At 39.2% G+C, this 20,338-nt stretch overlaps 1 protein-coding gene across 4 annotated transcripts in view; it reads right to left on the bottom strand.

Moving 5' to 3' along the window:
- Nucleotides 1–20,338, bottom strand: part of LOC126272246 (speckle targeted PIP5K1A-regulated poly(A) polymerase-like) — a 236,552-nt gene that overhangs the window by 105,359 nt on the left and 110,855 nt on the right. For all 4 annotated transcript variants that reach the window (XM_049974953.1, XM_049974957.1, XM_049974955.1 and 1 more), the window contains one exon: nt 19,357–19,637. In XM_049974953.1, the coding sequence (XP_049830910.1) occupies nt 19,357–19,637 (281 nt within the window). The remainder of the gene's footprint in view (nt 1–19,356; nt 19,638–20,338) is intronic.

The raw sequence follows: 20,338 nt of genomic DNA, 5'->3' as shown, positions 1-20,338 counted from the left end.
AGCCTATATTTACAAGACTTTTTTGCTCTGAATGATCATTCCTGTCATATCCCTGAACACTCACCATTCCTCCTGGGACACCCTTTATATGGGGCATCCAATGCACAGGAGAATCAAGTCACAATAAAAAAGTTTTGAGAAAAACAGATAAAGTTTTTGATAAATAATTAATTACTCAAGAAAGAATTTAAATGCTCTAACATGCTACCTTAAATAGAAAAGTCAAATTTTGGACTTTATTCTTTCATGCACAGGATGTGTAGTACATGTTACCTTCCTCTATATTCTTGTCTTCAGATTTTATTAAGGAAACAGTAAAGAATATACATTTTTTTTAATCTAGAATTATAATTTTATTCACTGGATAAGAAGTTGTAGAGCTAATAGCAAGCAATCAGGTGCTGTCGGGTAAGATAGATAGTGGTAATACTTATCATCCATTTGCCACCAGCTCTTCAGATGGAGAAGAAAGAAATTACAAAATACAACATCTGAAGAATGCCATGTTTGTCTACTTTATTAGTGGCTGAACGTCTGCCCCATCAAGGGCAATTTCCAATTTTTCAAACAGCTGGTAAGAGAATGAACCCCATAGTGTTTATCAGAGCTTTTCGCAACGTGTTACCCTGCAACTGTACCGAAGCACAGAAGATTCAGTTTGTTGTGGGGTACACACAGTGCAATGTTTTTTTGTGGGCAACAGATATGGCTAACAGCACCATACCTATGAGCAATCTGAATGGGCTTTCTTGGGTAAATATTCGTCCATAGCCGTCCAAGACAGGCTATGTCAAAATGTTTTTGTCAAATCAATCACCATTCAGTAGTAAACATGGGGGACTGAGGAAGTATTATGACAAAAGCTTAAACATAACCACGCACTGCACAAACCCAGTTTCCCCTGGGGACATATTGAAAATACTGAAAAGTCGCCTACCTTTCCATATCAGGGAAAAAGCTGATCACAAATGGCTCTGAGCACTATGGGACTTAACTTCTGTGGTCTTCAGTCCCCTAGAACTTAGAACTACTTAAACCTAACTAACCTAAGGACATCACACACATCCATGCCCGAGGCAGGATTCGAACCTGCGACCGTTGCGGTCATGCGGTTCCAGACTGAAGTGCCTAGAACCGCACGGCCACATTGGCCGGCCAAGCTGATCACTACACCTGAAAATTATAAAAGAGTATTCCTTTTCCATACTCAAGTCGACTGACCTAATCTATGAACAGGGGTTGTCGCAGCCACAGAACATTAATATACAATGTGCACCTCCACAAAATAGTCAACAGCAGAATGCCAACGGTGGCAGTAACCAACATGGCACCTGCACACCCCATGCAACACCAGTAATACAAAAAATAAGTATCGTGACAGTGGAAATCAAAAGTAAAAATGATGTTTCAAAGGAAGTCACAAACAGAATTACAATAAGACTGACATATATTGAACAGAAGGACTGTGGCCAACAAGTTCATAATGCATCCCCTGCAGGTAGCAGTAACTAGTACAGTAACTGGCAGGAACTGACTGCAAACACACCATCTGGCCGTCTTCCACCTGGCAATTACAATCAACGAAATATTCATATATCCAGGGTAATTCAAGGTCAAGGAGACTTTAATTCCAGGGCAATACAGGAAACGAACTGGTGAGGTCAAACTCACAATATGCAGGTAGTTAAAGTTACTCACAATGAAGAAGCTAACCCCCGACCAATCAGAAAAACTCGAACAGGTAACAATAATACCCCACTTGCAGACCAATAATTGGGGTGGGGGCACATAATTTATTCCAAATTACTTTCCCAGGTATGACAAGGGGTGGATATAAAAGAAGAACTGTGTTGGGAACATATTAACAACTTGAACAAGGATAATGAGGAGTCAGTGCTAGCTGTAATTCTGGAAGTACCATGTGGTACTTGATAAGGTTGCATTGACTAATGTAATATCACAAGGTCTGTTTAACGAGCTGCAAAGATGTTTTATATCAAACTTTTCGGTGCAGAATTGTATTCCGACAGCAGTGGGGAACAAGTCAAAGAGTCAAACTTCATACATTAATACCCATTACCATGAACATTTTTCTGTAAAGTGTATTTTTTTGGTAGTAGAAAAACTTGTAGTAAACTGTCTTATTCGAATGGATACCTGTAGACAATAGGAAGTATAGATGGACATATGGATAGGAAAATGTTTCTTTACAATCAACAAACCAGGAGACTGTCCAAACCAAGGCAAGTGAATCTGCCTGCTTGTTATAGGATCAGAAGGAGGAGTTACAAGAAGTAATACTTCGCTGTGTGCAAGTATTTAGAAAATGCACTGAGGCAATAAAGGATTCCAAGTATGGAAGATCGTACAACCCTCCTATTTCCCATACTGTACCCCTATTTTAATTATTGCCAAGCCCAACTGAAGTGTTAGGCTTGTGCTTGACACTCAAAGTATAAAGAAAATCACTGTTCCTGTCAGGACACGCCCTGACAACCTTGAAGAATAGTTACTGAAATTTCATAATGTTTAAATACCTCACTATAATTGGTTTAAAAGTGTCATATTGCCAAACAGCATTACATGAAGATAGTAAGAAGTATACAGTCTTTGTCTGTGGGGACAGGAGCTGTGAATTTTGTTTTGATGTTTAGCCCGAACATGAGCGCAGGTATTCTCATTTCTGCATTGGACAAAGTTTTGGGACCAGAATATACACTAAAAGGATTTGACAAAGATCAAACCTCACTTTAAGTATGGCACATGAACAAGTGAAATATTTTGATATAATAGGTATATTACAATTGTTAACATAGTTTTAAGAGAAAATTTTTATTTTATTTATTTATATGTTTTTAAAAGGAAGAAGGTAAGTTATAGTAATTTAAGATTCCGTTTAATGTCAAAATGCTATATGGAGCCTGGAAATCAAACACTATCATAGTGGTGCCGATTCATTCTACAAGACATACTTTTCCCAAATACAAGGTAATAATGCCCTTGAGATATAAATATGTAAAGTAACGTTACAAGAGGGAGAGGATGTGCAGGTGTAGTAGGAGCTAACACGTAGGTCAGCCACCGCAATGCATGCACAGAAGTAGTTCAGTCCAACATGTCGCTTCGCATGCTGGATGCAATGTAAACTTGGCATCTAGCTGCCAAATAACTTATTTTCTGGCTTTTTTAAAATAAGTTAATTACTACTAAAGTGAAGGAGTCTACACTATAAGAATGAAACTGACACAGTAAGGAAGTATAAAACAAAATAAAATTTACAGAGGAAGAAATAATGACTAACTACAGAAACCTATTGACACACTACATACAGTATATACAAATTTACACAGTAATTATATGTATAAACAATGAATAAAACACTATAAGGAGAATCCCTATATACAACACAAGAAAGAATTATTGCAGGACTATGGTCACATTCTGAACACACTTTGAAAGATAAAGAGGTTGTGCCCATCTACAACAACATCTATTAATTGCAGGTATGACCACAGAATGAATGTGGGAGGACTAAAAATGGTAAGCTGAAATAATGGAAATGCTCTGAATATTTGCACTCTTATAAAAAAGACTTGTTTTGATAGTTAAAAAAGAGTTGATGACTTTACACATGAGATCACAGTATGTAGAATGTTGTTAAATGAAACTTAAATCTAGTATTATCAAGGCAAGAAGTGGTCAAGCCATATATTAGAAAGTGTATGTTACTGATATGAGCACCAAATATGAGTATTCATGATGCATTTAGATACGATTACTACTTATTTGAAAGTTCATCTACAATATTTTCTAGGCACAACCTTCATAGTGACATATTTCAGTATATTATACAGACAAGAGTGGTATCCTGAAGATATGGATGTAAGTTAGGTACACTGAATTACACTCACTACAGGAACTTTCAAACAAGTAATGTTGATAACTTATATGATGCTGCACTGACAGAATTCTGAGATTAGTTCAGCAGATACTAAGTAAGTAGTTTCACAAAGATGTGAGCATGAAGAGTTTACTCAATTATTCTATGGCATGTAGATAATGGATCTCAGCAGCAGATAACAATAAAAAAGAACTTGCTTCATTCCATTCCCTCGCCATTCCTTGTAGATCAGTAGATGCTTTCCTAGTAGACTTGAGAGAGGCAGGGCTAAGCATTGATATGTCTGCTTGTGTTGGTAAACATGCAATGAAGATTTCTTCACTTCTGTTCGCAATCTGTATTCACAGGCACGTGAGTCAGACAAAATGTGAGGACAGTGGTTTATGCATATCAACGAAATGTATGTATGTTTATTGTCCTTTCAAAATTGAAACTGGAAAAAAGAAATTAATTGCTATTCTGTGTAAGGTAATATTATTTCATGAGCAAGGAGATTAAAAGAGTTACCTGCTCATGACAGATCTGTAAGAGACAAACATCCTTTGAATGATCAAAGAATATTTCAAGTATTGTTTATTTAAAATGTCATAACATGTTGTTACATGCATCCTAAGGGCGAAAGCAAAATTTTAAAGGACATACAGTGGTACTGAAATGTTGTTTTCTAGATGAATTATAAATGCTGTAATGCATATAGATGTGACTATGTATGAATTGTACCATATATGTACCCAACGTGTCAGCAACATGTAGACATATGTTTATATATGCTTACGTTAAATCAATGTTAAACTGTAATGCTTGTTTTGTATATGTTATGTGAAATGGCATATATGTATTGACAAAGTAGATATCAAGAGGAACTATTCAGTTAGCAAACAGTTGGCGTGTGCTGTAAAAAGGTTGCATTAACATGCGTGATAGTAAGTGAAGATGCAGTTGCTTACAGTAAGCCAGAGTTTTTGGTTCATTTTTTGTTGCGAGGGATGCTAGACTTTGCTACAAGGGACCTGAAAATTTATGGACTGACCTTGGACATTGAAATATGTGATGCACATTGTGGTTCCAGTACTACAGGGCAGAAATTATGGGCCTTTCCATTGCAGAATTGGAAACTTTCAATTACGCACTTGCCTATAAACACTGTTCTACAGAACAGCTTTATGGACATTTTGATGACACTAAGTTCATCGTTATCCAAAAACTGTCAAGACAAACTGTACTGCCTAGCCGTGTTTCCCCATGTACTTACAAGGTGTGCATGCAACAAAAATTGTTTTAACATGTGTGAGCACAGTCCTGCAAGAGGCGTGTAGCAGTTACTCCACAATAATACAGCGGCGGACTCTAACTTTGAATGTGCCCTTTGTCGTGGCATGGACTTGGAAAATCAAACTTTCAAAATATGTAAATATAACTTTAAAATAAGAGAGAGAGCCGACACGTTTAAGGTAAACATTAAAATAAGTTCAGCCATCAATAAAGATGTTATATAAAATACAGCCAAAAATAAATTTGCATATGTTGTGATTGTACATCAAGGTGCACCGCTCTACTGTATACTGTTGTCCAGTAATCGCAGACCATGTCAGTATACACTACAGGGCCAGTTGTATTGAGATTTATGCTGGTTTACCTATATGGGTAGAAGTTTTATTTTTCTCTTTTTATTTTTATCCATTAATTTGCTTAAGCACCTCAGAGCAAAGATTAAAATTTGGTACGCCAACAGCAACCAAGCCTCTGGAGTTATAATAATAATAATAATAATAAAGGCACATATGTTGTGTGATAAATACTCCTAGCTCCTTTATTCACTGAGATGTGGAAGTAACTTGTTCCCAAGAGTGAGAGGTCGGTTGCTCAGGACGCATACAAGTTTCCATAGCATTATAGGAAAACTTAAGCAGCACTCATATAAACATCCACAGTACTTGGGGAATGGCAGAGCAGGACATGTATACATGTCCACAGCAGCGAAAAGGTTAAATGGAACTTACAGTTAAATTTTAATAAAACTCATTATTATCAGTGCAAGATGATGCTGCCAACGAAAGTATGTACCTTGCCAAGCTGTTTAATCTGACTCTTTGATCATTACTGTATCAGCCTTGGTTAATACCTTGAAGCTATCTGCTTAGAGCTGAGGCATCCCATCTTTGTAAGAAAACAGGCATCTCATCCTTGTAAGAAAAACTGATGCCATTATTCAAAGCTTGCTACTTATTTTAACTATTTATTATTTTTAATTTTTCAAGATTTGTCTGTTACCATTTCCTTCGCCCTAATGGAACTCAATAACTTTAGATGATACTGATGTTGACTTGAAATATTCTGTGCATCATGCTCTTGAAAGGGGTGTATAATGCTTCTCAGTACCTCACGCGATTGTAAAATACCATCAGATAAGCAACAAGTTTTGAATAACGGCATCATATGCTTTTCTAACCAGTGTGGGATGCTTCAGAACTACACTGAAAGCTTCAAGTGGCCATGTCACATCCTCTTTACTGTCATGGAAGCCAACAGCTTGGAAGAGCTTGTCACATTACAGCAGAAGAAAGATTAGTATGTTAGTAAGCAATGTGTCAACTTTAGTCCAGAGATGATAAAGAGAGAGAGAGAGAAATAAAAAAGCATTTATGGAAGAGAAAGGAATAGCGCAATTACGAACTGGGAGGAGAATATGAGGAAAAGATAACAAAGAAAGGAAGGAAGAAAAAGCAAAAGCACTAAACAAAACAGTGAGACATAATAAATAAAAATATATACCATGAAAACAGAGAGGGGGGGGGGGGGGGATGCACTAAAGGAGATTAAGTATGGGAGGGTGTCAAGAAGAGAGGATATATTAAAGGGCAAGTTCCCATATTTGAGGGTAAGAAAATACACACACACACACACACACACACACACACACACACACACTGCTGATCATTAAAGCTGTACCAGGAAGGATAGCAAATAACAAAATTTTACTTATTGTGCAAATTAAGTGTAATAGGAAGAATACATTATTAAATTTATAGGTTATTTGGTGAAAGTAAGGTGTAAAATGTAAGTGCACAGAGTTGCCACCTCTGGATGCAACAAAAGTTTTAACCCAGATGGGCTTTGATTCAAACTTTTCCCCATGTTGCTTCAGTTCTATGCCAGAACTCGTTAATCATACAAGTTGATGAGTGTTGGCATGCTCCAGTCATGACCAAATGGGTCAATCCAAATGAAGTGATCCAATAAAAGTTAAGTTGGTTGCTTGATCATTTTTAAATATTTTAATTTTTTTATGTGGTTACCCTATAACCGAGAAGTTCAAAACAGGTTTTTAAAAAATTTTACCTTTCACCTTTACTGAATGATGGCCATTTTCTTTTGTAAGCACGTGACGATGTTTCAGTTTAGAGACGTTAGCAAAAATATGAATATCTCTGCACTGGGTTAACTTACAACACTGCAACTGAATTGACTGTTTTTAGCAAAGTGTCCTCTACAACGTTGTCTATTACACAAAATACCTTAAATTCAAAACTAAGCATCCAAATGACCTCCAAAGTTTGGTATCCAAATTTTCAAAAATCCACATTTTTGGCCCAACAATAACGCACAAGGAGTGATTTATGAGAGTCTATTTTTTCCCTGTAGTTTGATATCATACACCAGTAGTCTCATATACAGCAAGAACACTTACAAATGTTTCCTTAATTTTTTATGAATTTTTGAAATTTGAAAATTTTCATTTTTTGTTAAGTTTAGGGTTAGTTATCTCAGGTGGGACTGAATAGAAAAATATGATTTTTAAACAGTTTGTACACCTATATGATAGCAACATTAATATCTGACTGTGAACAAAGATATGAATTTTTCAAAATGAGGAAATAATTCACATTACTCTACAACTGATCTTATGACTGTTGTCTATTTAAATGCTTTATTATTTCATGGTAATAAAATTTAACTGTGACATATATTTATTTAACACTATCAAGCAATATTCATTTAGTTTATTCATTTTTAATAATGCAATATTAAACAATAGGAGCTTTCACTTTTGTTCTGTGGTAATAAAAATACCCATTTACGTTTAGGTTTATTGTTAATAAAGAAATACATTATTGCTGGGTGTGGCAGTCTGTTCTGAAACCTCTGTTAGAGTGAATGTGCATACTTCATTGTGAGTGTAGAATGTGTTATGTAATTAATTTTGAGAGATTAACTAGAATACAATAAAATGGATGACAAGTGCTCTGTAGGACAGACAGCAAGTGAAGTGTGTCACAAGACAGTTGACAGTTCAGTTTCAAAAAACTTGAAAAATGTCAATGACTTTGACGAAGTTAGACAAACTTTGTTTAAATTTCGAGTAAGTTCTTCTGTAACATCAATGTGTGAGTATCATGAGAAGAAATATATTCTGAGGTAAACCACATTTTTGGAATAAAATGCTGTGATCCACTCAAAGTTCATAAAAAGCCTATTACTAAAGGTTTGAGGGAAATAAAACTTGAACATTTGTCCTTATTATGTGAGAGTGAAACAGCTTCCCAAGTGAAATGTAATGTGATTCCAGGAAATCCCCTGTGCCCAAATTGTTATTCAAAAATATTTGTTGTGAATCCAGAACCAGAATCATGTAACCTTGGTAATGACATCTATATTCCTAAAGAGGAAACTGGTAGCATATTGGATTTTGTTTGTTCTAAGTTAGACGTATCTCCTACTTCGAAAATAATAAAATTAAGTAGCAGAAAAAGAAAATCAGCAATTGAAAATAAGGTACAACAAATTTAAGACAAAATTAGAAAAGACTTGGAATCATGCTTTAATAATACAGATACGAAAATTATTTCTAAATAGAGGGTGTATACGTGGACAAGAAAATAAAATTCCCGGATTTTTCCCGCATTTCCCGTTTAAAAATACACTTTCTCCCGGGCGAAAATATACTCTTCCCGTTTTAAGTGACAGTATATTCTTATTCGACAATGTAAAACTCACCAATCCTTTGAATGTTTATGGTTTTATATACCGGAGTAGAATTTCCTGGCACTTTAGAAAACGAAACTCAGGGGAAGGGGGGGGGGGGGGGGGGGGGGGGGGGGGGGATACTGAAAGACCTTTGATGTGCAGCAACATGTACGCTGCATATTTCCATATTACGAAGTTATACATTCGAATTCCACCAAACGTTGTATGTCACTTTCCGAAGCACTGAAATAGAGATTGCGATATGCTTTTGTAAGCCAGTCATAGCTCATGTCATGTGATCTCTCCAGCTGATGACAGCATAGGACAAGCGATTGCAAGATCACTCTTAAGTAGTGCGAACACACAAGTAAGAGAAGTTAGCAGTTTAAATTAGTATATATAGCATTCACATATAATATTGGTCCTGAAGATTAATAAGCTGGAAGAGAATCTAAGCTTCCACATATAATGTTGATCTTTTCTGCGCTTGTCACACGTTAAGATACATCACACACATTCCAGTAAAATTTTTAATTGACGACATTAATGTCTGATTTTCGGGCTCGAAATTGTCCTAAATGGTCATCTTCAAAGAGTTGATTTTTAAATGAGAGTCAACACTTTGTAATTTAAGAAATTCATCATACATTCTCACACGTAGCTCATCTTATGTAAAAGGAAATCTGCTCTGAATGTAACACTTTTCAAACCACCATTCGCAATATTTTCCCATGGCCTGTCAGAAATAGGTTCGTTTCTGCAGTTGCAAGAGAGCGCCACATAACAGGAGTCACCGCGCGTTGAGGCAGATACGATGACGCAGGAAGCCCACATGTTTGTACGTGTAAAACATTAAAAGATTTTACATTATATCATAAAAGAAACAAGACATCAGAGGATACTTCAAGAGCGTCAGAATTTCATGAACCAAACTAACACGCATTATTCGGCTTAAAATGCACATTCGTATGTAAATTTTCTTGGAGTACCAGTACTATATTATCTAATGTTTGGTTCTTTGTTATGGCATAATGCCATATGTGCACTTGAAATGCAGCGAACAGTTGAATTCCCGGGTTTTTCCCGGTTTTCTACCAGATGAAAAAATTCCCGGGTTTTTGCCAGATCTCCCGGTTGTCCCGGGTCATATACACCCTGAAATAAGAAGAAAATCTACCACCAGCATAATCTGACACTGAATATTTGAGCTTAATAGAGAAATTAAAAATTAAATGTTCGGTGACATCTAAAGAGGAAAAAGTTAAAATTTTAAGTTTGCCCCCTAGCTCATGGTCAAGAGAAAAAAAATAGTTCACAAATTCAACATTTCTCACTGTTTGGTTAAACTAACCCGAAAATTAGTGACAGTGCAAGGCATTCTTCCAGTTTTACGAAAGAAGAAAATAGGTATAAGTGAAGAAACAATTTAAATGATGCAGCAGTTTTTTGAAGATGATGGAAACAGCAGAGTGTGCCCCAGGTTGCAAAGATAGCAAAAGAGTTGTTATACACAGAGTTAAAGTAACGAAGCACAAACGACTAGTGCTGTCAAATTTAAATTAACTTTATGTAGCTTTCAAAAACACAACAGTTACATTCCTCAGAAATTATGTTTCCTTGGGGTGTACAGGGCTGAAGTCAATAATAAGTACAATTTTCCTTCCTGCTGCACCTTTCGTGGCATCCAAATGCCTGAAAAAGTCAGCGATATTTGTGACATCTCCAGGGACAGACGTTGTACTCATATGTACAAAATAGTGTTTTTACGCCTTGAAAGCACCTGGGAATTAATAGTGGAGGAAACTTTTCACTTGCATCACTATTTACACAATAGTGTCGCCATGATTTCTTTACTTTTTTATACCTCTATGGAATTTTTCTCCCTTAACAGGATATAATTTTGCAGGAAGTGAACTATAAAAGACGTCAGTTTTATCAGTGCTGAAAATGTAGGGGTCATGACTCTGTATGAAGTGTGAGAGAAAAGTAATGAAATCGACAAGACTGCAACCGATCTGGCAACGCAGCATAATCATACTTGTGTAGACAGGTGTGTTCATTCCTTCCAGATGTGCAGTCCGAGTTTCAGCTTCATACAGACCGAGTTTCAGCTTCATACAGCCACCACATGATTTTTGAAAGTGACATCAGTGTAGTTGTGCTGTGTCTTACAAAAATGGGAAAAGTGGAATTTAGAGCAACATTTTGCCCTCAAGTTTTGTGTTAAATTTAGGGAATCCGCATGGATGACCTTTGGATTTGTTTGAAACAGGGTTATGGGGAACATACAGTTATCAAGAGCACAAGTTTTTCACTGGCACAAATCGGTTTTGGAAGGGCAAGAGCACGTTGTTCATGAACCTCACTTCTTTTATTGTACACCAAATTTTGACAAAGTTTTGCACATGTGTCAAAATTGTGCCAAAAAGTCTCACAACTGAGCAGAAGTATGATCAAAGTAATGTGTGTGTTGATCTTCTTGAGAGGGTTACCAATTACCACAAATGGTTTACTCATATGGTTACATGTGATGAAACCTGGATTTTTTAGTACAATCCTAAGTCGAAGCAGCAACGCAGGGAGTGGCCCTCTGAGACAGCTCCTTGAATGAAAAAAGCTCGAATGAGCAAATCAAAGATCAAAACAATGATGATTTGCTTTTTTGACAGAAGAGGCATCATACATAAAGAACTTGTTCCCCAAAGTAAAACTGTCAACTAAGTGTTCTACAAAGATGCCCTCGAAAGACTCAGGAAAAGGGTGAATCAAGTTATACTGGACATTGTAGACAAGTGCATTCTGCATCATGACAACAACTCATGTCACACAGCCACTATCATCACTCAAAAAGCACTCTTGTTGTTCCATAGCCCCTCCTCACCTGATCTGAGTCCTTGTAACTTTTTTGCCTTCCCAAAATTGAAAAATGTCTTAAATTGACGTCATTTCAGTACTCTGGAGAGCATTCAAAAGAATGTGACCGACATCTTAAAGGCCATACCAGTTGAAGCGTTTCAGTGCTGCTACGACCACTGGCAACAACAACTCCACCGGCAAGGGAACTGCTTTAAAGGGGGCAATATTGTTGTTTGCAACAAATAAAAACGTTGGCAGGGAAAAGTTCAGATTCATTACTTTTCTCACACACCTCATATCAATGGTGGCAATACAATGTTCTCCCAATAGTTAATGTTTCTATGATCAAAGCCACACTTTCTCCACTTACACTTTGGAACGACAAATTGTGATGTTTTTTTATAACAATTCAAACAGCTGTTTGATGCACTCAAATTTCCAATGCCGTTCTTCATATTGTGTTCATGAGCCTTCTCTTGCAGTATGTTTCCACTTATGGGGATGTTTCCTGTTCTCAGTACTTGAAACAACTTTAGAAGAATATTTTCCACATCACTTAAAGTAGATATATGAATGTTCTTCCTTTCTGGATCTGCAAGAATCGTTAGGTTTGGCATTTAAGAACTCTTTCTTATTTTTGAGTATGCTACACATCCACATTAAACTAAATTGTATTTCTTCACCGTGCCAGAAAGATTTATGTTACAATTGCCACTGATATAGCAGATAATTACCAGCTTTTGCTGAACTGTAAGCTTTCTACATTTGCAAGACATAACTCCACAAAGGTAAAATTGATAGCTTTCAAATTTCATTAAACAAACAACTACACTTTTTGTGCTTGGTAGACTCAGGGACCGTGACATCTGATCATGTGATGTAGGCCACACGGAATTCGAGCTTTCGCAACCGGCGGCTGCTTCGTCAGGAAAGAGGGAAGGAGAGTGAAAGACAAAAGGATGTGGGTTTTAAGGGAGAGGGTAAGGAGTCATTCCAATCCCGGGAGTGGAAAGACTTACCTTAGGGGCAAAAAAGGATAGGTATATACTCGTGTGCACAAACACACACACACATCCATACATATCCAGAAACAAGCAGACATGTTTAAAGGCGAAGAGTTTGGGCAGAGATGTCAGTCAAGGCGGAAGTGCAGAGGTAAAGATGATGTTGAATGACAGGTGAGGTATGAGTGGCAGCAACTTGAAATTAGTGGAGATTGAGGCCTGGTGGATAACGAGAAGAGAGGATATATTGAAGGGCAAGTTCCCATCTCCGGAGTTCGGATAGGTTGGTGTTGGTGGGAAGTATCCAGATAACCCGGACGGTATAACACTGTGCCAAGATGTGCTGGCCGTGCACCAAGGCATGTTTAGCCACAGGGTGATCCTCATTACCAACGAACACTGTCTGCCTGTGTCCATTCATGCGGATGGACAGTTTGTTGCTGGTCATTCCCACATAGAAAGCGTCACAGTGTAGGCAGGTCAGTTGGTAAATCACATGGGTGCTTTCACACGTGGCTCTTCCTTTGATCGTGTACACCTTCCGGGTTACAGGACTGGAGTAGGTGGTGGTGGGAGGGTGCATAGGACAGGTTTTACACCGGGGGCAGTTACAAGGGTAGGAGCCAGATGGTAGGGAAGGTGGTTTGGGGATTTCATAGGGATGAACCAAGAGGTTACGAAGGTTAGGTGGACGGCGGAAAGACACTCTTGGTGGAGTGGGGAGGATTTAATGAAGGATGGATCTCATTTCGGGGCAGGATTTTAGGAAGTCGTATCCCTGCTGGAGAGCTACATTCAGAGTCTGATCCAGTCCCGGGAAGTATCCTGTCACAAGTGTGGCACTTTTAGGGTTCTTCTGTGAGAGGTTCTAGGTTTGAGGGGATGAGGAAGTGGCTCTGGTTATTTGCTTCTGTACCTGGTCGGGAAGGTAGTTGCGGGATGCAAAAGCTGTTTTCAGGTTGTTGGTGTAATGGTTCAGGGATTCAGGACTGGAGCAGATTCGTTTGCCACGAAGGCCTGGGCTGTAGGGAAGGGACTGTTTGATATGGAATGGGTGGCAGCTGTCATAATGGAGGTACTGTTGCTTGTTGGTGGGTTTGATGTGGACGGATGTGTGAAGCTGGCCATTGGACAGATGGAGGTCAACGTCAAGGAAAGTGGCATGGGATTTGAAGTAGGACCAGGTGAATTTGATGGAACCAAAGGAGTTGAGGTTGGAGAGGAAATTCAGGAGTTGTTCTTCACTGTGAGTCCAGATCATGAAGATGTCGTCAATAAATCTGTACCAAACTTTGGGTTGGCTGGTTTGGGTAACCAAGAAGGCTTCCTCTAAGCGACCCACAAATAGGTTGGCATACGAGGGGGCCATCCTGGTACCCATGGCTGTTCCCTTTAATTGTTGGTATGTCTGGCCTTCAAAAGTGAAGAAGTTGTGGGTCAGGATGAAGCTGGCTAAGGTGAAGAGGAAAGAGGTTTTAGGTAGGGTGGCAGGTGACCAGCGTGAAAGGAAGTGCTCCATTGCAGCGAGGCCCTGGACGTGTGGGATATTTGTGTATAGGGAAGTGGCATCAATGGTTACAAGGATGGTTTCCGGGGGTAACAGACTGGGTAAGGATTCCAGGCGTTCGAGAAAGTGGTGGGTGTCTTTGATGAAGGATGGGAGACTGCATGTAATGGGTTGAAGGTGTTGATCTACGTAGGCAGAGATACGTTCTGTGGGGGCTTGGTAACCAGCTACAATGGGGCGGCCGGGATGTTTGGGTTTGTGAATTTTGAGGAAGTAGGTAGAAGGTAGGAGTGCGAGGTGTCGGTGGGGCCAGGAGTTTGAGGGAGTCAGGTGAAAGGTTTTGTAGGGGGCCTAAGGTTCTGAGGATTCCTTGAAGCTCCGCCTGGACATCAGGAATGGGATTACCTTGGCAAACTTTGTATGTAGAGTTGTCTGAAAGCTGACGCAGTCCCTCAGCCACATACTCCCGACGATCAAGTACCACGGTCGTGGAACCCTTGTCAGCCGGAAGAATGATGATGGATCGGTCAGCTTTCAGATCTCGGATAGCCTGGGCTTCGGCTGTGGTGATGTTGGGAGTAGGATTAAGGTTTTTCAAGAAAGATTGAGAGGCAAGACTGGAAGTGAGAAATTCCTGGAAGGTTTGGAGAAGGTGATTTTGAGGAAGAGGAGGTGGGTCCTGCTGTGATGGAGGACGGAACTGTTCCAGGCAGGGTTCAATTTGGGTAGTGTCTTGGGGAGTTGGATCATTAGGAGTGGGATCAGGATTATTTTTCTTCATGGCAAAGTGATATTTCCAGCAGAGACTACGAGTGTAGGACAGTAAATCTTTGACACGGGCAGTTTGGTTGAACCTGGGAGTGGGGCTGAAGGTGAGGCCTTTAGATAGAACAGAGGTTTCGGATTGGGAGAGAGGTTTGGAGGAAAGGTTAACTACTGAATTGGGGTGTTGTGGTTCCAGATTGTGTTGACTAGAATTTTGAGGTGTTGGGGGGAGTGGAGCTGGAAGTGGGAGATTGAGTAGATGGGAGAGACTGGGTCTGTGTGCAATGAGAGGAGGTTGAGGTTTGTTGGAAAGGTAGTGGAGGGTGAGTGAGTTGCCTTTCCGGAGGTGGGAAACCAGGAGATTGGATAGTTTTTTGAGGTGGAGGGTGGCATGCTGTTCTAGTTTGCGGTTGGCCTGTAGGAGGATGCTATGAACAGCTTCTTGGTTCATCCCTATGAAATCCCCAAACCACCTTCCCTACCCTCTGGCTCCTACCCTTGAAACCGCCCCCGGTGCAAAACCTGTCCTATGCACCCTCCCACCATCACCTACTCCAGTCCTGTAACCCGGAAGGTGTACACGATCAAAGGAAGAGCCACGTGTGAAAGCACCCATGTGATTTACCAACTGACCTGCCTACACTGTGACGCTTTCTATGTGGGAATGACCAGCAACAAACTGTCCATTCACATGGATGGACACAGGCAGACAGTGTTCGTTGGTAATGAGGATCACCCTGTGGCTAAACATGCCTTGGTGCACGGCCAGCACATCTTGGCACAGTGTTATACCGTCCGGGTTATCTGGATACTTCCCACCAACACCAACCTATCCGAACTCCGGAGATGGGAACTTGCCCTTCAATATGTCCTCTCTTCTCGTTATCCACCAGGCCTCAATCTCCACTAATTTCAAGTTGCTGCCACTCATACTTCACCTGTCATTCAACATCATCTTTACCTCTGCACTTCCACCTCGACTGACATCTCTGCCCAAACTCTTTGCCTTTAAATATGTCTGCTTGTGTCTGTATATGTATGTATGTATGGATGTGTGTGTGTGTGTGTGTGTGTGTGTGTGTGTGTGTGTGTGTGTGTGTGTGTGTGGGCGCCCGCGCCCCTAAGGTAAGTCTTTCCGCTCCCAGGATTGGAATGACTCCTTACCCTCCCCCTTAAAACCCACATCCTTTTGTCTTTCCCTCTCCTTCCCTCTTTCCTGAAGAAGCAACCGTCAGTTGTGAAAGCTAGAAATTCTGTGTGTGTGTGTGTTTTATTTATTGTGCCTCTCTACCGGTGCTTTCCCGCTTGGTAGGTCTATAATAAATGGAAATAAATCAGAAACTCACTTGCATGCATTAAGAATTACATACAAATTAGATTGCAATTTGCAAAATGTTTCGTGTTTGTTGAAAACAGACTTCTTGTTGAAGCGGGGTTTTTAAACGTGGGGAAACATAACACTTTTTTTATGGGAGTGTCACTGGGACCAACGAAATTATTCCTTAAAAGCAAGATTTCCTTATTGTTGGGATCGTTAATTCAGGGTTTCATTGTATGTATCAATGTTGCTCAGTTTCTTGTACGTTGTAATTTACTTTGGAGGGACATACCAGTACATGGATAAAAGAGCATGAGCACTTCCTATGGCTCAAACAACTTCATGAAGTCACGTGGAAAAATGTCAGAATGAATGTGGCAAACATATACAAGTCAAGAAGGCTTGGCAGCCACTTCCCTTCAAAAGTAAGCTATGAGAACTGAAGGTAGTCAAGTGGTCCATAACATGAACCACAGCAGTAGTTCCAAGTTTCCATTGCTTTAGCAGCCAGCAGTAGCCAGGAAAAGACTTCTCTGCCACACAAGCCCATGAACACTTTCACAGAAAGCACACAATGTAGAAACCTGTCCTAACTGGTAATAGACACCATAGGAACAGCAGAACATTACAGAATCATCTCCCTCCGGATTTCCATCTTAAATTACAATGAATAAAGAACAACAGCTTCCTTCCTCTTCACTTTGACACTCAATTATATGAAAACTTTTATTCCTGCACCTTTTAATGAAATATAGGGGCAGGCCTGAAGGTTAAAAGTTGTACTGACCTGGATTGGTTGATTTGGGAGAGAAGACCAAACGGTGATGTCATTGGTCCCACCGAATTAGGGGTGGATGGGGAAGGAAGTCAGCCATGTCCTTCATAGGAATCATCCCATAATTTGCCTCAAGCGATTGAGGAAAATCTCGGAAAACCTAAATCACAAGGGCCAGACACAGATTTGAACCATCGTCCTCCCAAATGTGAGTCCGGTGTGCTAACCACTGCTCCACCTTCCTTGGTGACTCAGATGAATTAAATTCCCTAACGAAAGCTCTTTGCAACAATAGCTGAAATCATGGTACATCATTTTACAAGACAACATGGTCTACAACCCACAAGAATTTTAAGTAAGTGCTACAAATTGTTTGGCTTTAAAAAACGTCAAAATGATCAAGTGGTTACATTAAATAAAATGAAATAACTTAGCAAATAAGACATTTCTTAGAGCATGCATGTTTCAAAGGCTCTGCAAATCACCCGTATGGGAAAACAACCTCGATGCTGCGTCTCAACATAGCGGGCTAAATTCTCAGTGCAATAGCACTTCGTACCTTCACTTCAGGAGTCAACCTCTCTGGCCAATGTCAGTCAGATCATGAAAATTTTTAAGTTTTAGATTTTTCAGTTCTCATCAATTCCTGAATTGAATATGAAGCAAATATAAATTCTTCATAGACTTATCTAATGATGATTATAAATTTTCTTGTAGAATAAGATGTTCTTAATGAAGAATATCTTGAAATGTGTGAAGACTCAATAGTTTTCTCAATAGTTTTCAGAGATGAATTACAGTCAGTGTCAGAAACAACTGCTTCTAATGTCATTCTGGAAAGTATTTTTACCTGAGTTTTATTCCAATATACTGAAACAAAGACAAAGAAGTGAACACCGCACTCTAAGGCGTCATTAATTAAATATAGCTTAGTGTCAAACATTAACAAAATTGTGAAATTTCCTGGCTGACTAAACCTGTGGGCCAAACTACAATATCCACTTTCAACCTTCAGGAAGTTTTACGACATCGAACAAACTACTGCAGAACAAAATATATATGTTATGGAATTAATTAAAATGCACTCACTGTGTTACCCCAAAGCTCCAGATTCACGCTTAAAATTGCAACACCACGAATATAAATCACATGCATTTGAAAATGGTACAACAGTTTACCAGATATAAAATCCTAATCACATGATGAACAACCGCCATATAAATAGCAATGTAATATTTGTACATGTCCTTTAAAACTATTATACTGTGGGACACAAATATTTTTTAACTTATTTTGTGATACATAAAATTCAGTGCTGTAGCAGAATGTTGCATGGAAGACTACTAACATAAATATAAAATACATATTATTTACACAGGTCAGGCAGGAGAAGATGAGGAAACTGAAAATCAAACAAAAGCTACTAGAAGACAACATTAAAGGAAATGTTCTAAGAGAAGAACAACTAAATGACTTGGGAATGCAGGAAGTAACAGGTATTGAAATCTGCAAATTTACCATTGAATGGGTACATACATTTACAGTATAGTTATGAAGCATTTTTTAAGTTGCATCATAACATGAAGAGATTTATGCAGCGCTCTAATATATGGAGCCTTTCATGAGTTTAGAGGCGGTGAATCATTATAATACTATAAATATCAGTGACTAACAAACAAATATGTACATAAAAAAGAAATATTTGAACTGAAAACAACAGTGCTATAAAGAACTGTAACGGACCGTTTTTAATCTCTCTTTCCTTCAGTGGTTATGCTATGCCTGCAAACCAAATACAATCTTCCTAACGTAATGTACTCTCTCTCTCTCTCTCTCTCTCTCTCTCTCTCTCTCTCTCTCACACACACACACACACACACACACACACACACACACACACACACACACACACCCTTTGAAAATCGAAGTGAAAGGTGGTGGCTCTCTTAAGCACTTTTGATGCCTCAACTTCTGTCATTCTTTGACGAAAAGGAAGGCAGTGACAAAGTTGCTTAACATTGTGCACACAGAAAGACATTCCTTTCTATTTTTCTGATAGAAAGTTTTCATGATAAACAGACAGCCCCTGCAAATATGCTTCATCTTTCATATAGCAATTTCAAATACTACGCAAATGATAGCTTAGGACTGAATCTCATACATAAATGCACTTTCCTTTTCAAATTTTGTTGTGTAGCTAAGGAATGTAGCACACACAATTATAGCACAAATATCTCAAAATAGGAGTATAATTGAGTCACTTACCGGTCTTAACCATCTCATATGCTTGTTTGCATTTAATCTGAAACTCCGATACAGTTCCTTCATCAACTCTACTGGTCAGATTCACATTTAATTGATACGGGTCCTGTAAAACCATAGGGGTATCTATTATGAGTGGTCTAGCACCACTATACATTATTCTATTATACAGCTGCATTTCTGGTGGGATTGCCATTCCTCCTCGAATGAAAATTTCACGGTCCAGCACATCTCCCATGTATGGGGCCAATACTACTTGCTCCAGTCTAACTTCTGAGTAGTAACTGCAAAACAATGTCGATAGCAAAAAAATGAAAAATAAAATATTATAGACAGACTTTACATCATAATTTTTAGGAAAATAAGCTATATTGTAAAGACAAGGTAATGATGAGATAGAAAAGAGAACTGCTCACATCGACTTCAGAGTACATCAATTTTTCAAGAATCACTACCTCTTAACTGCTCAAGAAACAAGAAAGTACCGATAAACAAAAAAGGAGGTAATGGGCAGTAGACAAGCATATTTGAAGTTCATTTAAGAGTAATGTCAGCTAATTGGAGAAAAGCCTTCCACACACACACACACACACACACACACACACACACACACACCAAGGGTAGGAATTGGGGGAAGACGCCATAGTGCTGTCTTTGGAGTGTGCACAGATGCAACAAGGACAGGATAGAAGGTGGCTAGGCACACAACATCGGGAGACTACACTGGGAAGGGGAGCGAGGCGGGGGGGGGGGGGGGGGGGGGGGAGGCTACAGAGGAAAGAAGTATGCAGGAGGTCTGGGGGTACAGCAAGCATGTGTGACTGGAATGGGAGCAGGGAAGTGGATAGCAGCAAGCGTGGATGGCGACTAGCAAAAATTGCGGGGGAGGGGGGGGGGGGGGGGGTGGGAGGGGGACGACAGTTTAAAAGAATCCAGATTATGCTGTAGGATGAGTTCCAAACAGCACAATTCAGAGAAGTTGGTA

The sequence above is a fragment of the Schistocerca gregaria genome, chromosome 5, assembly GCF_023897955.1.
Source record: "Schistocerca gregaria isolate iqSchGreg1 chromosome 5, iqSchGreg1.2, whole genome shotgun sequence".
Classification (NCBI taxonomy): domain Eukaryota; kingdom Metazoa; phylum Arthropoda; class Insecta; order Orthoptera; family Acrididae; genus Schistocerca; species Schistocerca gregaria.
The sequence above is the reverse complement of the archived record's forward strand: the minus strand, read 5'-3'. Positions and strand labels throughout refer to the sequence as shown.